Source organism: Salmo salar, chromosome 04 (assembly GCF_965601325.2).
Source record: "Salmo salar chromosome 04, fSalSal1, whole genome shotgun sequence".
Lineage (NCBI taxonomy): Eukaryota > Metazoa > Chordata > Actinopteri > Salmoniformes > Salmonidae > Salmo > Salmo salar.
In genome coordinates this window covers 86,936,939-86,959,422 of record NC_138294.1, presented here as the reverse complement: position 1 = coordinate 86,959,422, position 22,484 = coordinate 86,936,939, and the positions used below count along the sequence as shown (strand labels likewise).

The window sequence follows — 22,484 nt, the reverse complement described above, 5'->3', positions numbered from 1 at the left end:
GAGGAATGTGGTGATCCAGTTAAAGGAGAGTAGTTACATCACCCTGGCAGAGCAGCACAGACCACTGACAATACTGTGGATCTGAAAGACAGAAGCCTTGGCAGACCGAGGGGTTCATATGGTGTGGGATGGACACATGAGTACTGGATACACCCAGAACAGTCTGCCACAGATATCTGGCCTGGGGGTGGGCAGACACCTCAGGACGAGCAGTGTGGTTCTTCTTGCTGCCCGTTGGTAGCATCTTCTCCTGCATGCCAGTCTCTGTCTGTTGTTGGTACCATCAAGTCTGTCTGTAGCCTCCAGGTGTTCTCTCTCTCTCTCTCTCTCTCTCTCTCTCTCTCTCTCTCTCTCTCTCTCTCTCTCTCTCTCTCTCTCTCTCTCTCTCTCTCTCTCTCTCTCTCTCTCTCTCTCTCTCTCTCTCTCTCTCTCTCTCTCTCTCTCTCTCTCTCTCTCCTCTCTTCTCTCTCTCTCTCTCTCTCTCTCTCTCTCTCTCTCTCTCTCTCTCTCTCTCTCTCTCTCTCTCTCTCTCTCTCTCTCTCTCTCTCCTCTCTCTCTCTCTCTCTCTCTCTCTCTGTCCTCTCTCTGTCTCTCTCTGTCTCTCTCTGTGTGTAGATAATCCCCCACTCTCCTCCTACCTCTCTCTCTCTCCATGGTCTACCTATTGCACCACTATGTTACTGTACAGAGTCAAAAGCGATGAGTGGAAAGTTTAAGTCCTGGATGTGTTTTGTAGTTTTCATCACGCTTTCCTGGGCCTACGTGAACGTGTGTGTGTGTGTGTGTGTGTGTGTGTGTTGTGTGTGTGTGTGTGTGTGTGTGTGTGTGTGTGTGGTGTATGTGTGTGTGTATGTATGCGTGTGTGTATGTGTGTGGGAGTCTTAATATTTTAGCTGCCTGTTCCTGTACTTCTTGTCGTCGTTGTCTGTTGAGGAGGAGAAACAACACATCAATAATAATAATACCACATGAACGTCTACAGTACATGGATGTCTCCATGCATAGGGCTTAACCCAGAGCCAGAAAAACTCATGGAAACTAACTAAAATATAGTCCACAAAACCTAGCAGGTTTTAGATAAATATGTATGTTCCGAGAGGTGGAAGGAGGAAGCAGAGGGGGAGAAAAGACAAAGGAAAGAATACATTTTCTAGAAGAAGAGAGGAGAGAGTTTAGGCTGAATAAAGAAGGCAGAAAAAGAGGGCAAAGCAAGAAACCGTCACTTTGGGAGATTTTTCCAGTAAGCCCTAAAAGAGAAGCTATCCTTAACTCTGTTGTCTCACCAAAGCCCCGTTACAGTCTCTATGGAAACCAAACAATCACATTCCTCTACAGGAAGCTCATTTTAGAAACTGTGAGTTGTACCGTCTAAGTGGTTGCGGGAGATGTACTTGAGGGCCTCGTCCAATAGGATGACAGGGAATGATATCTTTAGGACCACGATCCACTGGCACCAGGTCAGAGGGGTCACCTGGAAGATCAGCTAGATAGAGAGAGAGGTCAGAGAGAGGTCAGAGAGAGGTCAGAGAGAGCGGTGAGAGAGAGAGAGAGAGGTCAGAGAGAGAGAGAGCGGTCAGAGAGAGAGAGAGAGACGCGGGTCAGAGAGAGAGAGAGAGCGGTCAGAGAGAGAGAGCGAGAGAGAGAGAGAAAGAGAGGTCACAGAGAGAGAAAGAGAGGTAACAGAGAGAGAAAGAGAAGTCACAGAGAGAGAAAGAGAGGTCACAGAGAGAGAGCGGTCAGAGAGAGAGAGGAGAGAGAGCGGTCAGAGAGAGAGCGGTCAGAGAGAGAAAGAGAGAGGTCACAGAGAGAGAGAGAGAGGTCACAGAGAGAGAGAGAGCGGTCAGAGAGAGAGAGAGAGCGGTCAGAGAGAGATCACAGAGAGAGAGAGAGGTCACAGAGAGAGAAAAAGAGAGGTCAGAGAGAGATCACAGAGAGAGAGAGAGAGGTCACAGAGAGAGAAAGAGAGAGGTCAGAGAGAGAAAGAGAGAGGTCAGAGAGAGGCCAGAGAGAGGTCAGAGAGAAAGAGAGAAAGAGAGAAAGAGAGAGAGAAAGAGAGCGGTCAGAGAGAGAGAGAAAGAGAGGTCACAGAGAGAGAGAGAGGTCACAGAGAGAGAGAGAGCGGTCAGAGTGAGAGAGAGCGGTCAGAGAGAGAGAGAGAGAGAGGTCACAGAGAGAGAGAGCGGTCAGAGAGAGAGAGCGGTCAGAGAGAGAAAGTGAGCGCGGTCAGAGAGAGAGAGAGAGAGGTCACAGAGAGAAAGAGAGAGGTCAGAGAGAGAGAGAAAGAGAGGTCACAGAGAGAGAGAGAGGTCACAGAGAGAGAGAGAGCGGTCAGAGTGAGAGAGAGCGGTCAGAGAGAGAGAGAGAGGTCACAGAGAGAGAGAGCGGTCAGAGAGAGAGAGCGGTCAGAGAGAGAAAGAGAGCGGTCAGAGAGAGAGAGAGAGAGAGTCACAGAGAGAAAGAGAGAGGTCAGAGAGAGGTCAGAGAGAGGTCAGAGAGAGAGAGAGAGAGAGAAAGAGAGAGAAAGAGAAAGAGAGAGAGAGAGGGATACACAATAAGTCATACTCTTGCTGACAGACAGAGATAGCCATCCAGATGGACAGACTGTATATATACACACTGTACTCACAGGCAACGGCTCAACATAGAGGATGAGGAAGTGGAGGGACATGGAGAGGACGATTGCACCCAGCAGCCAGAGGTTGACCCACGGAGGCATCCTGATCATGGACTGGTTCTCTGACAGACTAGGGTCCAGAGGAGGAAGAGCCACATTAGAACAAAAAAAACACACCAACTGTAACGCCCTGGCCATAGAGAGGGTTTTTTGTTCTTTATTTTGGTTAGGCCAGGGTGTTACATTGGGTGGGCGTTCTACGTTCATTTTGTTTATTTTATAGTGTTCATGCGATTCATTAAATCCTTTATGATGAACACATCCTCCGCTGCACCTTGGTCTCTTTCTGACGACGGCCGTTACAGCAACACTGTGTTCACTGTATTAATATTCAAAACAACTACTGATCCCAGACCTGGGCAGCAAAACATGGTCTGACATGCTGGTCCCGTGTGGCTCAGTTGGTAGAGCATGGCACCAGCAACACCAGGGTTGTAGGTTTGATTCCAGGGACCACCCAGGTGTAAAACTTAATGCACCCATTAATGGGTGTCACTTTGGATAATAGTATCTGCTAAATGGCAAATATGAATGATATTACCGTAGTTATTCTATACTTTACCCAAACGTCTCTTCCATGGACGTGTTCCTTCCTCATCTGTTAACGCGGTTACATCATATGGATGGAGTTCTAACCAAATGAAAACAGGCTTCCTGAGCCAACTTAACCTAATGTGCTCCATCGGTCAATTATACACTGTCTAATTTTGGCTTGGAGAAATGAACCACAATTTACTTTTTTACTGACCCTAGTACTATTAATAATAATATTTCCTTCCCAAAGAAATGTTTCCTACTCATGAGAGAGAGAGAGATTAGGCCTATGGGTTTGTGGGGAGCTTCTGACAGGGTTACTCCATGGGAAACCCTGGCAGAGAGAGAGTCAGACTTTTCCCTACCTCCCTCCATCACAAAATACCACGATGACATCTCTCCATGTTCGAGATGTGGAAATAGGCCTGATGCCATCCAGCAACCCAGAAATAACACGCTGACGCTGGGGAAATGGTGGGAAAACAGTCATAACCATAGTAACATGGATGTGACTGACTATCGTTAAGCAAATAGAATCATCTGTACTTATAAAAGGCTTTTAAAGTTGAAGTGGGAAGTTTACATACACTTAGGTTGGAGTCATTAAAACTCGTTTTTAAACCACTCCACAAATTTCTTGTTAACAAACTATAGTTTTGGCAAGTCGGTTAGGACATCTACTTTGTCCATGACACAAGTCATTTTTCCAATAATTGTTTACAGACAGATTATTTGAATTATAATTCACTGTATCACAATTCCAGTGGGTCAGAAGTTTACATACACTAAGTTGACTGTGCCTTTAAACAGCTTGGAAAATTCCAGAAAATGATGTCATGGCTTTAGAAGCTTCTGATAGGCTAATTGACATCATTTGAGTCAAATGGAGGTATATCTGTGGATGTATTTCAAGGCCTACCTTCAAACTCAGTGCCTCTTTGCTTGACATCAGGGGAAATCAAAAGAAATCAGCCAAATATTGTAGACCTCCACAAGTCTGGTTCATCCTTGGGAGCAATTTCCAAACTCCTGAAGGTACCACGTTCATCTGTACAAACAATAGTACGCAAGTATAAACACCATGGGACCACGCAGCCGTCATACTGCTCAGGAAGGAGACACGTTCTGTCTCCTAGAGATGAACGTACTTTGGAGCGAAAAGTGCAAATCAATCCCAGAACAACAGCAAAGGACCTTGTGAAGATGCTGGAGGAATCAGGAACGAAAGTATCTATATCCACAGTAAAACAAGTCCATATCAACATAACCTGAAAGGCCGCCCAGCAAGGAAGAAGCCACTGCTCCAAAACCTCCATAAAAAGCCAGACTACGGTTTGCACATGGGGACAAAGATCGTACTTTTTGGAAAAATGTCCTCTCGTCTGATGAAACAAAAATAGCACTGTTTGGCCATAATGACCATCGTTATGTTTGGAGGAAAAAGGGGGAGGCTTGCAAGCCGAAGAACACCATCCCAACTGTGAAGCACGGGGTGGCAGCATCATGTTGTGGGGTTGATTTGCTGCAGGAGGGACTGGTGCACTTTACAAAATAGATGGCATCATGAGGCAGGAAAATTTGGTGGATATATTGAAGCAACATCTCAAGACATCGGTCAGGAAGTTAAAGCATGATCGCAAATGGCTCTTCCAAATGGACAATGACCCCAAGCATACTTCTAAAGTTGTGGAAAAATGGCTTAAGGACAACAAAGTCAAGGTATTGGAGTGGCCATCACAAAGCCCTGACCTCAATCCTATAGAAAATGTGTGGGCAGAACTGAAAAAGTGTGTGCAAGGAAGGACGCCTACAAACCTGACTCAGTTACACCAGCTCTGTCAGGAGGACCCACTGGGAAATAAAAGCTGAAATAAATCATTCTCTACTATTATTCTGACATTTCACATTCTTAAAATAAAGTGGTGATCGTAACTGACCTAAGACAGGGAATTTTTACTAGGATTAAATGTCAGGAATTGTGAAAAACTAAGTTTAAATGTATTTGGCTAAGGTGTATGTAAACTTCCGACTTCGACTTGAAATACATCCACAGGTACACCTCCAATTGACTCAAATGATGTCAATTAGCCCATCAGAAGTTTCTAAAACCATGACATAATTTTCTGGAATTTTCCAAGCTGTTTAAAGGCACAGTCAACTTAGTGTATGTAAACTTCTGACCCACTGGAATTGTGATACAGTGAAATATAAGTGAAATAATCTGGTCTAAACCAGATTGTTAACAAACTATAGTTTGTTAACAATAAATTTGTGGAGTGGTTTAAAAACGAGTTTTAATGACTCCATCCTAAGTGTATGTAAACCTCCGACTTCAACTGTACATATAATCATATAGCTATGTCCCCTCTAAGTAGGAGAGGCTGCTGATTGACCTGTTGAGGGAGTTGAACATCTCTATGGTGACCAGCACGGAGAGGGCCATGGTGGTGGGGAAACGAGACTCAAACACCTCACAGTCGATGCCCTGGAACATGGGGTTGTCCTCTGAGCACTGCATAAAGTGTCTCTGTGAGGAGAGAGGACAGGGGTGAGCAGGCTTCACAGCATATAGACAACAGAAAAATACATGATAGCACAGTGGAATGGGCTTTGTGCTGCCCCATTCAACTTCATTCTCTTAAATTCTATATACGGTGCATTCGGAAAGTATTCAGACCTCTTCATTTTTTCCCCACATGTTGTTATCCTAAAATTGATTCAATTAAAACATGTTCCTCATCAATATCCCATAATGACAAAGCGAAAATAGGTTTTTAGAAATTCTTGCAAATGTATAAAAAAAAAAAAAAGCAGACATACCTTATTTACACAAGTATTCAGACCCTTTGCTATGAAACTGGAAATTGAGCTCAGGTGCATCCTGTTTCCATTGATCATCCTTGAGATGTTTCTACAACTTGGAGTCCACCTGTGGTAAAATGTAATTGATTGGACATGATTTGGAAAGGCACACACCAGTCTATAAAAGGTCCCACAGTTGACAGTGCATGTCAGAGCAAAAACCAAGCCATGAGGTCGAAGGATTTGTTCGTAGAGCTCCGAGACAGGATTATGTCAAAGCACAGATCTGGGAAAGGGTACCAAAACATTTCTGCAGCATTGAAGGTCCAAGAACACAGTGGCCTCCTGGCCAAACTGAGCAATCGGTTTGGCCAAGAATCCGATGGTCACTCTGAATGAGCGCCAGAGTACCTCAGTGGAGACGGGAGAACCTTCCAGAAGGACAACCATCTCTGCAGCATTCCACCAATCAGGCCTTTATGGTAGAGTGGTCAGACGGAAGCCACTGTTCAGTAAAAAGGCACATGACAGCCTGCTTGAAGTTTGCCAAAAGGCACCTAAAGGACTCTCAGACCATGAGAAACAAGATTCTCTGGTCTGATGAAACCAAGATTGAACTCTTGGGCGTGAATGCTAAGCGTCACATCTGGAGGAAACCTGGCACCATCTCTACGGTGAAGCACGGTGGTGGCAGCATCAAGCTGTGGGGATGTTTTTCAGTGGCAGAGACTGGGAGACTAGTCAGGGTCGAGGGACAGATGAACGGACAAAGTACAGAGAGATCCTTGATGAAATCTGCTCCAGAGGGCTCAGAACCTCATACTGGGGTTAAGGGTCATCTTCCAACAGGACAACAACCCTCAGCACACAGCGTAGACAACACGGGAGTGTCTTCTGGACAAGTCTCAATGTCCTTGAGTGGCCCAGCCAGAGCCTGGACTTGAACCCGATTGAACATCTCTGGAGAGACCTGAAAACAGCTGTGCAGCAACGCTCCCCATCCAACCTGACAGAGCTTGAGAGGATCTGCAGAGAAGAATGGGAGAAACTCACCAAATACAGGTGTGCCAAGCTTGTAGCGTCATACCCAAGAAGGCTTCAGGCTGTAATCGCTGCCAAAGGTGCTTCAACAAAGTTCTGAGTAAAGGGTCTGAATAATTATGTAAATGTGATATTTCCGTTTTATTTATTTTTATTTTTAAACATTTGCCATTATGGAGTATTGTGTGTAGATCGAGGGGGAAAAAACGATTTAATATATTTTAGAATAAGGCTTTAATTTAACAAAATGTGGAAAAAGTCAAGGAGTCTGAATATCTTTCAGATGCACTGTAGATACATTCATTATATTTTTCAGTATTATTCCAAAGCTTCTTACACAGTCTTAGATGAACTTGACTGACTTCCACAAGTAAATGATCAGAACATTCAGAGAACACAGTGTGTGTGAATGTGTGCTGTGTCCACAGGAAGTGACCTAACCCCCCCTGAGACAGGCTGTGTTCACAGATCATATCCGACCCCACAGCAGCTGCAGGAGAGCCTTGGACTCAGTTCCTGTCATCCTCCTCTGTCCCCCCCCCCCCCCCTTTCCTTCTCTGACATTTCTCTTTCTGTGGACCCTTGGACTCAGTTCCTGTCATCCTCCTCTGTCCCCCCCCCCCCCTTTCCTTCTCTGACATTTCTCTTTCTGTGGACCCTTGGACTCAGTTCCTGTCATCCTCCTCTGTCCCCCCCCCCCCCTTTCCTTCTCTGACATTTCTCTTTCTGTGGACCCTTGGACTCAGTTCCTGTCATCCTCCTCTGTCCCCCCCCCCCTTTCCTTCTCTGACATTTCTCTTTCTGTGGACCCTTGGACTCAGTTCCTGTCATCCTCCTCTGTCCCCCCCCCCCCCTTTCCTTCTCTGACATTTCTCTTTCTGTGGACCCTTGGACTCAGTTCCTGTCATCCTCCTCTGTCCCCCCCCCCCTTTCCTTCTCTGACATTTCTCTTTCTGTGGACCCTTGGACTCAGTTCACTCTAACTTCTCCTCTCCTGTTCTTCCTGTTTCTCTGACATTCTTCCTGTTTCTCAGACCACGTGTCTCATTCTCCTCCAATTCTATTGCTCTGTTTGTATGACCCCAGAGACCGTCGTCACAGCAAACAGCTGATGGGGTAACCTGGGGCTGACCATAAGAACAACCAAATGCAGTCCAGATCAGCCCTACGTAATAAAGCACTATGGTCTGAAAACAGACACACACACGAGGTGATTGAAAAGTGACTTTTCAACATAACATTTCTAGGATCAGCAGAGATAAAAGGTGGACTGTACAGTACCTTATAAAGCCATGACTTCATGGAACTCTTCCACATCAAGTAACTCAAGCTGTCAGTAAAATCAGATTTAAAAAAACAACAAAACGGTATAACGCGGACCGTGAAGAGAGACAATCTCTCAATGTTATATTGTTACTTTGTAATAGAGTTAATGTAATAATGACTTTATAATGTTAAGTTTATATTTATGTAGGCTGTTGTTTTGTTGCGATGTCATTGTTTTAACCCTGTTTGGACCCTAGGAAGCCTAATTGGGATCCTAATACATATTCAATACCAGGTCTTACTGTACTCATTAGGACACACTGTAGCAAAACATTGTTTCTTATTGGACAGTCCCTCCCTGTTTCAGTCTGTTTTCTTCCACTTGGTGTCTAATGAATAAGGCCCTAATGAAGTCTTTGTAATGGTGTGTTTGTTTCCACTCACCAGCTGGTAGAAGGACACGTGAGGGCCTTCATCATCAAACAAGTACCACCAGGTGGCAGCACCCACCGTGCCCAGACCAACATACCCTGCAAGGACACAGTCAGACAGAAACCCAGCAGCAGTGAGATCCAAGTCCATCATGATTTAATCCCCAACGAAATGGATAATCTTTAAGTAGCTAGCGTGAAACTTTGATTATAGCTCGCAAGAATACATTATGGATAGAAAGAGTGTGAATGAGCTGCCGATGGGTAACTTCCTGTTGTATTCTAACCAGTGTCCAGTGGACCAGACAGTGTCTCACCTCCGATGGCCAGGTATCTGAAGAACAGCCATCCAGAGATGAGTGGCTCCTTGGGGTTGCGGGGCGGCTTGTCCATGATGTCCAGGTCTGGAGGGTTGAAGCCCAGGGCAGTCGCAGGGAGACCATCTGTCACCAGGTTGACCCACAGCAACTGGACCGGGATCAGAGCCTCAGGAAGACCCAAGATGGCAGTCAAGAAGATGCTTCAGACAGCGAGGGAAAAAACATCAGAAATACATAAAGACAAGAGTCAGCATTCCTGAGAACTCTGGTCAGGAGACTGGACAATGTGTGTGTCTGTCTGATGTGGTGGGCTTGCATTACTATCGTCATGGGTACTGGAAATCCCCCAGTCCCCACAAGGATAGTAAAACAAGGACATTTCTGCCTCGTGGGGACATTTCCCAGGTCCTCACGAGGACAAAGGCTATTTTAGGGGCTAGGTTCAGGGTAAAATTTTATTTTTATTTTATTTAACAAGGCAAGTCTTATTTTCAATGACGGCCTAGGAACAGGCCTCCTACGGGGACGGGGACTGGGATTAAAAAAATAAATACAATATAAATATAGGACAAAACACACATCACAACAAGAGACACAACCCTACATGGTTATTGTTAGGGAAAATAGCATTTTGAATGGATATCAGTTTTAGGTCCCCACAAGATTAGTAAAACCTACGTTCTGTGTGTGTATGTGTGGTGTGTGTGTGTGTGTGTGTGCAGTGCATGCGTCGGTGCTTACCAGACGACCTCTCCCACGTTGGAGGAGATGAGGTATCGTATGAACTGTTTCATGTTGTTGTAGATGGCCCTGCCCTCCTCCACAGCCGCCACGATGGTAGAGAAGTTATCGTCAGACAGAACCATCTCAGATGCTGACTTGGCCACAGCTGTGCCCGAGCCCATGGCAATGCCAATCTCTGCCTTCTTCAGGGCTGGCGCGTCGTTCACCCCGTCGCCAGTCTGTGGAGAGAAGGAAGAATAGTGAATCATTTCTTTATTTAATAGGGTTAGACTTATGGGTTAATAAGGTGTTATACAGACATGAGATGGGAAAGTTGACCTATTACAGAACTCTTTCATTGTCAAGGCAAATCAGAATAGATTGGCCCAGAAGTGAATTAGCTCGAACATATCTATGGATTAATTTATTCATTTGCACACCAATGAAATAAAGGTCAATATGAATCTAGATCAAGTCAGGATTATAATGAAATAAAGTCTATATTAATCTAGATCAAATCAGGATTATAATGAAATAAGGTCAATATTAATCTAGATCAAGTCAGGATTAATGAAATAAGGTCAATATTAATCTAGATCAAGTCAGGATTATAATGAAATAAGGTGAATATTAATCTAGATCAAGTCAGGATTATAATGAAATAAGGTGAATATTAATCTAGATTAAGTCAGGATTATAATGAAATAAGGTGAATATTAATCTAGATCAAGTCAGGATTATAATGAAATAAGGTCCATATTAATCTAGACCAAGTCAGGATTATAATGAAATAAGGTCCATATTAATCTAGACCAAGTCAGGATTATAATGAAATAAGGTCCATATTAATCTAGATCAAGTCAGGATTATAATGAAATAAGGTCCATATTAATCTAGATCAAGTCAGGATTATAATGAAATGAGGCACTGAGCCCCCACAGCCATGCAGTTAAAGGACTCCAAGGGGAGGAGCTGTGTGTCAACCCTCTTCTCACCATGGCAGTGATCTCATCAAACGACTGCAGGTAGCCCACAATCTTAGACTTGTGGGCAGGCTCCACGCGGGCAAAGCACCGTGCCCGCTTCACAGCATCTCTCTGGGAGTCTATGGGCAGGTCATCAAACTCCCGGCCCGTGTAGGCCTTGCCCGCTACATCCTCATCCTCGCCGAAGATACCGATGCGTCGGCAGATGGCCACGGCCGTGCCCTTGTTGTCCCCAGTGATCATGATGACACGGATGCCCGCCTCGGCGCACAGCTGGATGGAACCAATCACCTCCTTCCTGGGTGGGTCCAGCATACCCACACAGCCAACGAACGTTAGGCCCGTCTGGGGAGGTAGAGAGAGAGACACAGAGGAGGAGAGAGAGACAGAGACAGGAGACGAGGAGGAGCAGCGAGCGACAGAGACAGAGGAGACGAGGAGGAGAGAGAGACAGAGGAGGACGAGGAGGAGAGAGAGAGAGGAGGACGAGGAGGAGAGAGAGAGGAGGACGAGGAGGAGAGAGAGACAGAGGAGGACGAGGAGGAGCAGCGTGCGACAGAGACAGAGGAGACGAGGAGGAGAGAGAGAGGAGGACGAGGAGGAGAGAGAGAGGAGGACGAGGAGGAGAGAGAGACAGAGGAGGACGAGGAGGAGAGAGAGAGAGGAGGACGAGGAGGAGAGAGAGAGACAGAGGAGGACGAGGAGGAGCAGCGTGCGACAGAGACAGAGGAGACGAGGAGGAGAGAGAGAGAGGAGGACGAGGAGGAGAGAGAGAGAGGAGGACGAGGAGGAGAGAGAGACAGAGGAGGACGAGGAGGAGCAGCGAGCGACAGAGAGAGGAGGACGAGCGAGAGAGCAAGAGCGGAGGAGGGAAGGGTAGAGAGGAAAGACAGTAGAATGAACCAGTAAGCACAAGATGGATGAACGTCAAACCCCCAGTCAAGCATTCAAATACAACCTGGATGTAGCGAAAGGATCGATGACAGGCGTCACCGTAGAACTAAACCATTTCAAATATGGTGATCGTTATCATTTCTTTCAATGTGGATGGTCTTTCCCAACAGTAACCAGTTCAACTTAAAAAATAAAAAAAACATTCTTTGCTTTTTTGAGAGAGTAATCTCCTTGCCTAGTCTGTCCACAAGTCTGCCATTCACCCAGCTTCTTGTTCATCTCTGACTGACCTCATACTCAGCAAACTTGGTGGAGTTCTCCAGATCCATGTCCTGTTGTTTAGGTGGCGAGTCCCGTGTGGCCATGCCCAGGCATCTCAGCGTGTCCCTGCCCGTGCCCCAGTCCCTGATCAGGGAGGTGAGCTGCTCTTTCAGCGGCATGGTCAGTGCCACCTTCCCTGTGCCAACACGCAGATACTGGCAACGCTCCATCACACTCTCTGGGGCACCCTGTGGCAGTGGAGGGCGGGATATACATTTAGTGTGTGTGTGTGTGTGTGTGTGTGTGTGTGTGTGTGTGTGTGTGTGTGTGTGTGAGTGAGTGAGAGGGGTCAAAAGGTCACAATGGACATCCAAGCTCCTCTCCCACTCTGGCTTATAGAGAAAATGCATAGAGTCAGACTCTGTAGTATTACAGCGTGTGAAAGATCTGTTGATTGAGGTGTCTGTCTGTCTGTCTGTGTGTGTGTCTGTGTGTCTGTATGTCTGTACCTTGATGAACATCTTGCACCCAGAGCCTGGTTTGTTGGTGGGGGTACAGTACACAGACATGGACTTGCGGTCACGAGAGAACTCCAGAGTAAACTCTTTCTTCATCAGCTGTCTGATCACCTGGTAGGAGAGAGAAAGAGGGAGGGCGAGAGAGCACCAGATGAGATGGAGGGCGAGAGAGCACCAGATGAGATGGAGGGCGAGAGAGCACCAGATGAGATGGAGGGCGAGAGAGCGGGGCAGATGAGATGGAGGGTGAGAGAGGGTTAGATGAGATGGAGGGTGAGAGAGGGTTAGATGAGATGGAGGGTGAGAGAGCACCAGATGAGATGGAGGGTGAGAGAGCGGGCCAGATGAGATGGAGGGTGAGAGAGAGCACCAGATGAGATGGAGGGTGAGAGAGGGTTAGATGAGATGGAGGGTGAGAGAGCGGGCCAGATGAGATGGAGGGTGAGAGAGGGTTAGATGAGAGTGAGAGAGGGTTAGATGAGAGTGAGAGAGGGTTAGATGAGAGTGAGAGAGGGTTAGATGAGAGTGAGAGAGGGTTAGATGAGAGTGAGAGAGGGTTAGATGAGGGTGAGAGAGGGTTAGATGAGATGGAGGGTGAGAGAGGGTTAGATGAGATGGAGGGTGAGAGAGGGTTAGATGAGGGTGAGAGAGGGTTAGATGAGATGGAGGGTGAGAGAGGGTTAGATGAGATGGAGGGCCAGAGAGGGTTAGATGAGATGGAGGGCCAGAGAGGGTTAGATGAGATGGAGGGTGAGAGAGGGTTAGATGAGATGGAGGGCCAGAGAGGGTTAGATGAGATGGAGGGTGAGAGAGGGTTAGATGAGATGGAGGGTGAGAGAGGGTTAGATGAGATGGAGGGCCAGAGAGGGTTAGATGAGATGGAGGGCCAGAGAGGGTTAGATGAGATGGAGGGCCAGAGAGGGTTAGATGAGATGGAGGGCCAGAGAGGGTTAGATGAGATGGAGGGTGAGAGAGGGTTAGATGAGATGGAGGGTGAGAGAGGGTTAGATGAGATGGAGGGTGAGAGAGGGTTAGATGAGATGGAGGGTGAGAGAGGGTTAGATGAGATGGAGGGTGAGAGAACGGGCCAGATGAGATGGAGGGTCAGAGAGGGTTAGATGAGATGGAGGGTGAGAGAGCGTTAGATGAGATGGAGGGTCAGAGAGGGTTAGATGAGATGGAGGGTGAGAGAGGGTTAGATGAGATGGAGGGTCAGAGAGGGTTAGATGAGATGGAGGGTGAGAGAGCGTTAGATGAGATGGAGGGTGAGAGAGGGTTAGATGAGATGGAGGGTGAGAGAACGGGCCAGATGAGATGGAGGGTGAGAGAGGGTTAAGTGGGTTTGTTAGTGGAGCTGTCAGTGTAAGCCGGTGCCCAAGATGTTTATTCCAGACAGGCATGTTAGTGGGCAGCTGTGGGAGACTGGGGGGGGCTTGACTCTGGCTTGGCTGTGTTGTTGTTGTGATAAAGGGGGCTCTTATGGGCCAGCTGGGAGACAGAGTGGGAGGTTTCTCTGGCTGCTGACACCTAATGGATAGGGCTCAATAAGAGGGTGATGGCCGGGGGAGGGGAGTCTTGGCTGGGCTGCTGACACATGAGCTGCGGTTCAGTATGACAGAATGGCGTGCAGCGTTGAATTCAACGGAAAACGGTACTGTACTGAACGACCAGATGAAAAACTTGATTATGGTGGCACCAGAGGGCAATTAACATATGGTGTGGCTGCACGAGTTTTGCGATTTCAGACAGTCACACCCACATTGGTCCGGCCACACCCACATTGGTCCGGCCACACCCACATTGGTCCGGCCACACCCACATTGGTCCGGCCACACTCACCAAACAGGAGCACATGTACCACAAGGCTGTTGAAGAATGGTGTGCACCATTTTGGGGGAAACGTGTCATTCAGTACAGAGTGTCACGCAATGTAGCGAACAATGAACCCAACTGAACCTACCCATGAAGGATGAGACACCAAACACCATTTCTACTCTTGACTGGGAGGTTTGACTGTGTTGTTGTGATGGAGGGAGGGGTCTATCAGACCAGGTGGGGACTAGGACTGGGAGGTTGGACTGTGTTGTTGTGATGGAGGGAGGGGTCTATCAGACCAGGTGGGGGACTAGGACTGGGAGGTTTGACTGTGTTGTTGTGATGGAGGGAGGGGTCTATCAGACCAGGTGGGGGACTAGGACTGGGAGGTTGGACTGTGTTGTTGTGATGGAGGGAGGGGTCTATCAGACCAGGTGGGGGACTAGGACTGGGAGGTTTGACTGTGTTGTTGTGATGGAGGGAGGGGTCTATCAGACCAGGTGGGGGACTAGGACTGGGAGGTTGGACTGTGTTGTTGTGATGGAGGGAGGGGTCTATCAGACCAGGTGGGGGACTAGGACTGGGAGGTTTGTTGTTGACACCTGGGGTGTAATCATTAGTCTACACCGTAGCTAACTGCCTCGCAACATAAATCAATTTGCAACAAAACCAAGAGTTTCTATTGGACAAATTAAGGTAGGCCCTTCCCTGTTTGGTTCCGTTTGGTTCCTAGTGAAAACACCCTGATGGTGCTCCAACATCCTGTCTGAACAGTCAGCCAACTGCACCAGACGGACATTTTTACATTTTACATTTTAGTCATTTAGCAGACGCTCTTATCCAGAGCGACTTACAGTAGTGAATGCATACATTTCATTTCATGCATTTTTTTTATTCAATTTTTTTGTACTGGCCCCCCGTGGGAATCGAACCCACAACCCTGGCATTGCACAAACCATGCTGGCGTTGCAAACACCATGCTCTACCAACTGAGCCACAGGGAAGGCCGATTGGGCAAGTGTGTATATATGAAGTACCAGAATCAATGTGGGCCAGACGGGACCCTCCCAGGACCCTCCGGCTGTGAAGCTCCAGTGACAACAGATGATACAGCAGTAAAGGGACTGTGATGTCACAGAGGACCCTGACACCACTTAGGCTTTACAAAAGTAGCCCAATTATTGGCAAAAGAGCTGATCCGATTGGTCAAAAGACCAATTAGTTAAAGAAATATATATATCAGAATTAGGCTGCCTGTGTAAACACACCCTTGAAAAGGTACAACTCAACTTGGCCTTAATTAAGCTTGTAGTGAAGTGTATAGTTACCAGGGAATGTATACAGCCCTGCGTTCACACCCTTCAAAATCTGCCAAATAAAAACTGCTATAAATACATGAGAATATACCATGTTAGTCTTAAATGGCTGTATGGTATAGTGGCTTCTGATAGAGCATTAACAGTAGGGGTCACCTGAGCTCCAGTTACACAGCTCTGAGTTATCAGGCTGGTAGTCAGGTAGAAACAATATCATCCACTGCTCCTCTCCCAGCATCTCCATCTCCCTGTCTCCCTCCTCTCCCATTCCCTTCTCTTCATCCCATAGCATCTCCCTGTCTCCCTCCTCTCCCACTCCCTTCTCTTCATCCCATACCATCTCCCTGTCTCCCTCCTCTCCCATTCCCTTCTCTTCATCCCATACCATCTCCCTGTCTCCCTCCTCTCCCATTCCCTTCTCTTCATCCCATAGCATCTCCCTGTCTCCCTCCTCTCCCATTCCCTTCTCTTCATCCCATACCATCTCCCTGTCTCCCTCCTCTCCCATTCCCTTCTCTTCATCCCATACCATCTCCCTGTCTCCCTCCTCTCCCATTCCCTTCTCTTCATCCCATACCATCTCCCTGTCTCCCTCCTCTCCCATTCCCTTCTCTTCATCCCATAGCATCTCCCTGTCTCCCTCCTCTCCCATTCCCTTCTCTTCATCCCATACCATCTCCCTGTCTCCCTCCTCTCCCATTCCCTTCTCTTCATCCCATACCATCTCCCTGTCTCCCTCCTCTCCCACTCCCTTCTCTTCATCCCATAGCATCTCCCTGTCTCCCTCCTCTCCCATTCCCTTCTCTTCATCCCATAGCATCTCCCTGTCTCCCTCCTCTCCCATTCCCTTCTCTTCATCCCATACCATCTCCCTGTCTCCCTCCTCTCCCACTCCCTTCTCTTCATCCCATACCATCTCCCTGTCCTCCTCCTCTCCCATTCCCTTCTCTTCATCCCATACCATCTCCCTGTCTCCCTCCTCTCCCATTCCCTTCTCTTCATCCCATACCATCTCCCTGTGTCCCTCCTCTCCCATTCCCTTCTCTTCATCCCATACCATCTCCCTGTCTCCCTCCTCTCCCATTCCCTTCTCTTCATCCCATAGCATCTCCCTGTCTCCCTCCTCTCCCATTCCCTTCTCTTCATCCCATACCATCTCCCTGTCTCCCTCCTCTCCCATTCCCTTCTCTTCATCCCATACCATCTCCCTGTCTCCCTCCTCTCCCATTCCCTTCTCTTCATCCCATACCATCTCCCTGTCTCCCTCCTCTCCCATTCCCTTCTCTTCATCCCATACCATCTCCCTGTCTCCCTCCTCTCCCATTCCCTTCTCTTCATCCCATACCATCTCCCTGTCTCCCTCCTCTCCCATTCCCATCTCTTCATCCCATAGCATCTCCCTGTCTCCCTCCTCTCCCATTCCCTTCTCTTCATCCCATACCATCTCCCTGTCTCCCTCCTCTCCCATTCCCTTCTCTTCATCCCATACCATCTCCCTGTCTCCCTCCTCTCCCATTCCCTTCTCTTCATCCCATAGCATCTCCCTGTCTCCCTCCTCTCCCATTCCCTTCTCTTCATCCCATAGCATCTCCCTGTCTCCCTCCTCTCCCATTCCCTTCTCTTCATCCCATACCATCTCCCTGTCTCCCTCCTCTCCCATTCCCTTCTCTTCATCCCATAGCATCTCCCTGTCTCCCTCCTCTCCCATTCCCTTCTCTTCATCCCATACCATCTCCCTGTCTCCCTCCTCTCCCATTCCCTTCTCTTCATCCCATACCATCTCCCTGTCTCCCTCCTCTCCCATTCCCTTCTCTTCATCCCATACCATCTCCCTGTCTCCCTCCTCTCCCATTCCCTTCTCTTCATCCCATACCATCTCCCTGTCTCCCTCCTCTCCCATTCCCTTCTCTTCATCCCATACCATCTCCCTGTCTCCCTCCTCTCCCATTCCCTTCTCTTCATCCCATACCATCTCCCTGTCTCCCTCCTCTCCCATTCCCTTCTCTTCATCCCATACCATCTCCCTGTCTCCCTCCTCTCCCATTCCCTTCTCTTCATCCCATAGCATCTCCCTGTCTCCCTCCTCTCCCATTCCCTTCTCTTCATCCCATACCATCTCCCTGTCTCCCTCCTCTCCCATTCCCTTCTCTTCATCCCATACCATCTCCCTGTCTCCCTCCTCTCCCATTCCCTTCTCTTCATCCCATACCATCTCCCTGTCTCCCTCCTCTCCCATTCCCTTCTCTTCATCCCATAGCATCTCCCTGTCTCCCTCCTCTCCCATTCCCTTCTCTTCATCCCATACCATCTCCCTGTCCTCCTCCTCTCCCATTCCCTTCTCTTCATCCCATACCATCTCCCTGTCTCCCTCCTCTCCCATTCCCTTCTCTTCATCCCATACCATCTCCCTGTCTCCCTCCTCTCCCATTCCCTTCTCTTCATCCCATACCATCTCCCTGTCTCCCTCCTCTCCCATTCCCTTCTCTTCATCCCATAGCATCTCCCTGTCTCCCTCCTCTCCCATTCCCTTCTCTTCATCCCATACCGTCGCCTCTCTCCCTCCCACTCACCCCCACAGCCTCCCTCCCAACATCCCTTCTCCCCAGCCTCCCTCCCTCCCTTCTCTCTCTCTCCCCTCCCTCCCTCTCCCTTCATCCCATACGTCACCTCTCTCCCTCCCACTCACCCCTTCATCCCTACCGTCGCTTCTCTCCCCTCCCACTCACCCCTTCATCCCTACCTTCTCCGCTCTCCCTCACACCCTCCTCCACAGCCTCCCTCCCAACATCCCTTCTCCCCAGCCTCCCTCCCTTCTCTCTCTCTCCCCCTCCCTCCCTCTCCCTTCATCCCTACCTTCTCCTCTCCCTCCCAGCTCAGACAGTTATGTCCTGGAGACATGATGCCAGGGGACTCAGACACTTGACAGATGTCCTCACAGAAAGACAGACACTGAGCCAAAATTCCTCTTCGTCCCATCACAAAAACCAAAAGACAAGGGATGTGAGTACAAGTCGATCTAGTGATGGCAGAACATAGTTACACACACTTTCACCTCAAAATCCTTCACCGTCAACTAGTGCATTAGTAGGAAACATCTTCCTTTTTCCCCCCTGTTGAAAGCCCTAACAGAGAGCTGGAAAGTTCAGCTAACCTCCTCATAAACCCCCGGCTTGTCTAAATATTATCTTCTCTAGCCTCTGAGGACAGGACTTGTGACAGGTTTTTATTCTCTTGTCATTGTGGGACTGTTGGGGATATGAATGGAGTTCAGTGGAAAAACCCACTGGTCATTGACAAGAAAACAGGGAGTTTGTCTCTCACTCTCATGTCTTCCTGTCACAGTGTCATTGGTCAAGCACCGAGAGAAGGACAGACGCACCACTTCTCATTGACAGAGCCAGAGCGGGGGGGGGGGGGGGGGGGGGGGTTTGATTAGTTGTTCAGTAGTCTCATGGTTTGGGGAAAGAAGCTGTTAAGGAGCCTTTTTGGACCTAGACTTGGAGCTCCGGTACCGCTTGCCGTGCGGTAGCAGAGAGAACAGTCTATGACTTGGGAGACTGTAGTCTGACCATTTTTTGGGGCCTTCCTCTTTATGTATCTATGTGGAAGCAGCAGCACACTCCATTGTCCATGTCAAATTTCCCCTCAGGGACAATAGAGTGTATCATACTATAGAGGTTGAGGTAATCTAGGTGGAGATTGTCCCATGCGTTGAAAGCCAATAGGTACCTGCTACCATACTTTCTTTGAACGTGTTGTCCAGTTGTTTAAATCACTTTATGACAACATACACCATTAAATACTGTATCTGAATAATGCAAGCAGTATGTTGTATGTTTAATACACCCTGGACATCCATGGATAGTGGTGTTGTATACATTCCATCCCCTCAGTGTTTCCCCTAGTTGCTTACTGAGTTACAGGCGCCGGCGCGCTCCACCTTGCTGAGGCCTGACATGTCAGTCTTGAACACGTTCATCTTCTCCACCAATGTAGTGAGGGCCGTCTCTGTCGCCTCACCCACCTTCTCATACACTCCTTTGACCTGGGACAGGAGAGAGGATAGGTAAGTCGAAAGCTTTGAAACACACCGTCATTCAGAAAGACAGAGACATAAGAACAAACACCATTGTAAATACAACTCATATTTATGTTTATTTATTTTCCCATCTGTCTGTCCACCTAGCTGAACCACACCACATGTAAACTCAGCAAAAAAAGAAATGTCCTCTCACTGTCAACTGTGTTTATTTTCAGAAAACTTCACATGTGTAAATGTTTGTATGAACATAAGATTCAACAACTGAGACATAAACTGAACAAGTTCCACAGACATGTGTCTAACAGAAATGGATTAATGTGTCCCTGAACAAAGGGGGGGGGGCAAATGAAAAGTAACTGTCAGTATCTGGTGTGGCCACCAGCTGCATTAAGTTCAGCAGTGCATCTCCTCCTCATGGACTGCACCAGATTTGCCCGTTCTTGCTGTAAAATGTTACTCCATTCTTCCACCAAGGCACCTGCAAGTTCCCTGACATTTCTGGGGAGAATGGCCCTGGCCCTCACCCTCCGATCCAACAGGTCCCAAGCGTGTTCAATGGGATTGAGATCCGGGCTCTTCGCTGGCCATGGCAGAACACTGACATACGAGCCGTATGGCTGGTGGCATTGTCATGCTGGAGGGTCATGTCAGGATGAGCCTGCAGGAAGGGTACCACATGAGAGAGGAGGATATCTTCCCTGTAACGCACAGTGTTGAGATTGCCTGCAATGACAACAAGCTCAGTCCGATGATGCTGTGACACACCACCCCAGACCATGACGGACCCTCCACCTCGATCCCGCTCCAGAGTACAGGTCTTCGGTGTAACGCTCATTCCTTCGACAATAAACGCGAATCTGACCATCACCCCTGGTGAGACAAAACTGCAACTCGTCACTGAAGAGCACTTTTTGCCAGTCCTGTCTGGTCCAGCGACGATGGGTTGGTGCCTATAGGCGACATTGTTGCCGGTGATGTCTGGTGAGGACCTGCCTTACAACAGGCCTACAAGTCCTCAGTCCAGCCTCTCTCAGCTTATTGCAGACAGTCTGAGCACTGATGGAGGGATTGTGCGTTCCTGGTGTAACTCGGGCAGTTGTTGCCATCCTGTACCTGTCCCGCAGGTGTGATGTTCGGATGTACCGATCCTGTGCAGGTGTTGTTACACGTGGTCTGCCACTGCGAGGACGATCAGCTGTCCGTCCTGTCTCCCTGTAGCGCTGTCTTAGGCGTCTCACAGTATGGACATTGCAATGTATTGCCCTGGCCACATCTGCAGTCCTCATGCCTCCTTGCAGCATGCCTAAGGCACGTTCACGCTGATGAGCAGGGACCCTGGGCATCTTTCTTTTAGTGTTTTTCCAGAGTCAGTAGAAAGGCCTCTTTAATGTCCTAAGTCTTCATAACTGTGACCTTAATTGTCTACCGTCTGTAAGCTGTTAGTGTCTTAACGACCGTTCCACAGGTGCATGTTCATTAATTGTTTATGGTTTATTGAACAAGCATGGGAAACAGTGTTTAAATCCTTTACAATGAAGATCTGTGAAGTAATTTGGATTTTTACCAACTATCGTTGAAAGACAGAGTCCTGAAAAAGGGACGTTTCTTTTTTTGCTGAGCTTATAAACCCCCAGGCTCCTCCACCTCCAACATCAGGGTCCACCACTCTCCCTCTCCACACAGCTGCTCTACCTCCATCCCCTAAATGCCTTTCTCCATCATGTCTAGTTGGGAAAGCCAGGGTTTCATTCTACTGGTTAACTGTCACAAAATGGCATTACATACTAATTCAGTTATACTAGGCTTCATCTCAGCGTTTGAGCGTCATGCAATTAGACTGCCATGTCTTCAGCTTCCCTTTACACACAGCATGGTTACCATAGCACCATGGTGATGACAGAGAGGTGAGAAAACAGAATCACACATCAGAGTAAAATTGGATTGGCAATTGTAGAAGACTCCTGTGTGTGTGTGTGTGTGTGTGTGTGTGTGTGTGTGTGTGTGTGCCTTGGTCATGATTCATGCATTCAGGGCAATGTAATAGGTGGTTTGTATACATAGCTAAGTCCATGAAGACATTTGCCAGCTTGTCTTACTGGCACAAAGCCCCGTCTCTAAGAGACAAGTCTGATTTGCTTAGCAACCACACTCATTTGTTAGTCCAACTCCACATTGATGACGATATCAGTCAAACATAGGAGAAAGCAACAACAGATGTGCAGCCATGTCTCTGTGTGTGTGTGTGTGTGTGTGTGTGTGTGTGTGTGTGTGTGTGTGTGTGTGTGTGTGTGTGTGTGTGTGTGTGTGTGTGTGCGCGCGCATAAATAGGGGATGCTTATATTTGTCCTGTTTCACTCATCTACAACTGTGTAACCTGTACAATTGTATGGTTTGAATTGGAAATGTGTTTCATTTGCATATCCAACTCCCCCTGAGACTCTCAGAGAGTAGGGTCACGACAAGGGTCACCATATCCCAACTCCTCCTGATACACCCTCAGAGAGTAGGGTCACGACAAGGGTCACCATATCCCAACTCCCCCTGAGACCCTCAGAGAGTAGGGTCACGACAAGGGTCACCATATCCCAACTCCTCCTGATACACCCTCAGAGAGTAGGGTCACGACAAGGGTCACCATATCCCAACTCCTCCTGATACACCCTCAGAGAGTAGGGTCACGACAAGGGTCACCATATCCCAACTCCCCCTGAGACCCTCAGAGAGTAGGGTCACGACAAGGGTCACCATATCCCAACCCCCCCTGAGACTCTCAGAGAGTAGGGTCACGACAAGGGTCACCATATCCCAACTCCTCCTGATACACCCTCAGAGAGTAGGGTCACGACAAGGGTCACCATATC

The 22,484-nt window shown here is 48.1% G+C and overlaps 1 protein-coding gene across 1 annotated transcript in view; it reads right to left on the bottom strand.

The window, feature by feature from the left end:
* Positions 1-823: 823 nt before the first annotated feature.
* The window catches only part of LOC106603933 (sarcoplasmic/endoplasmic reticulum calcium ATPase 1), a 104,123-nt gene continuing 82,462 nt past the window's right edge, over positions 824-22,484 (bottom strand). Inside the window, exons 13-23 of the mRNA XM_014198187.3 lie at positions 19,495-19,626; positions 12,442-12,561; positions 11,962-12,180; positions 10,787-11,122; positions 9,810-10,030; positions 9,066-9,268; positions 8,762-8,847; positions 5,602-5,735; positions 2,627-2,744; positions 1,366-1,483; positions 824-925 (exon numbers count right to left, since the gene is read on the bottom strand). Coding sequence (XP_014053662.1) covers positions 882-925; positions 1,366-1,483; positions 2,627-2,744; positions 5,602-5,735; positions 8,762-8,847; positions 9,066-9,268; positions 9,810-10,030; positions 10,787-11,122; positions 11,962-12,180; positions 12,442-12,561; positions 19,495-19,626 — 1,731 coding nt within the window. The 3' untranslated portion in view covers positions 824-881. The remainder of the gene's footprint in view (positions 926-1,365; positions 1,484-2,626; positions 2,745-5,601; positions 5,736-8,761; positions 8,848-9,065; positions 9,269-9,809; positions 10,031-10,786; positions 11,123-11,961; positions 12,181-12,441; positions 12,562-19,494; positions 19,627-22,484) is intronic.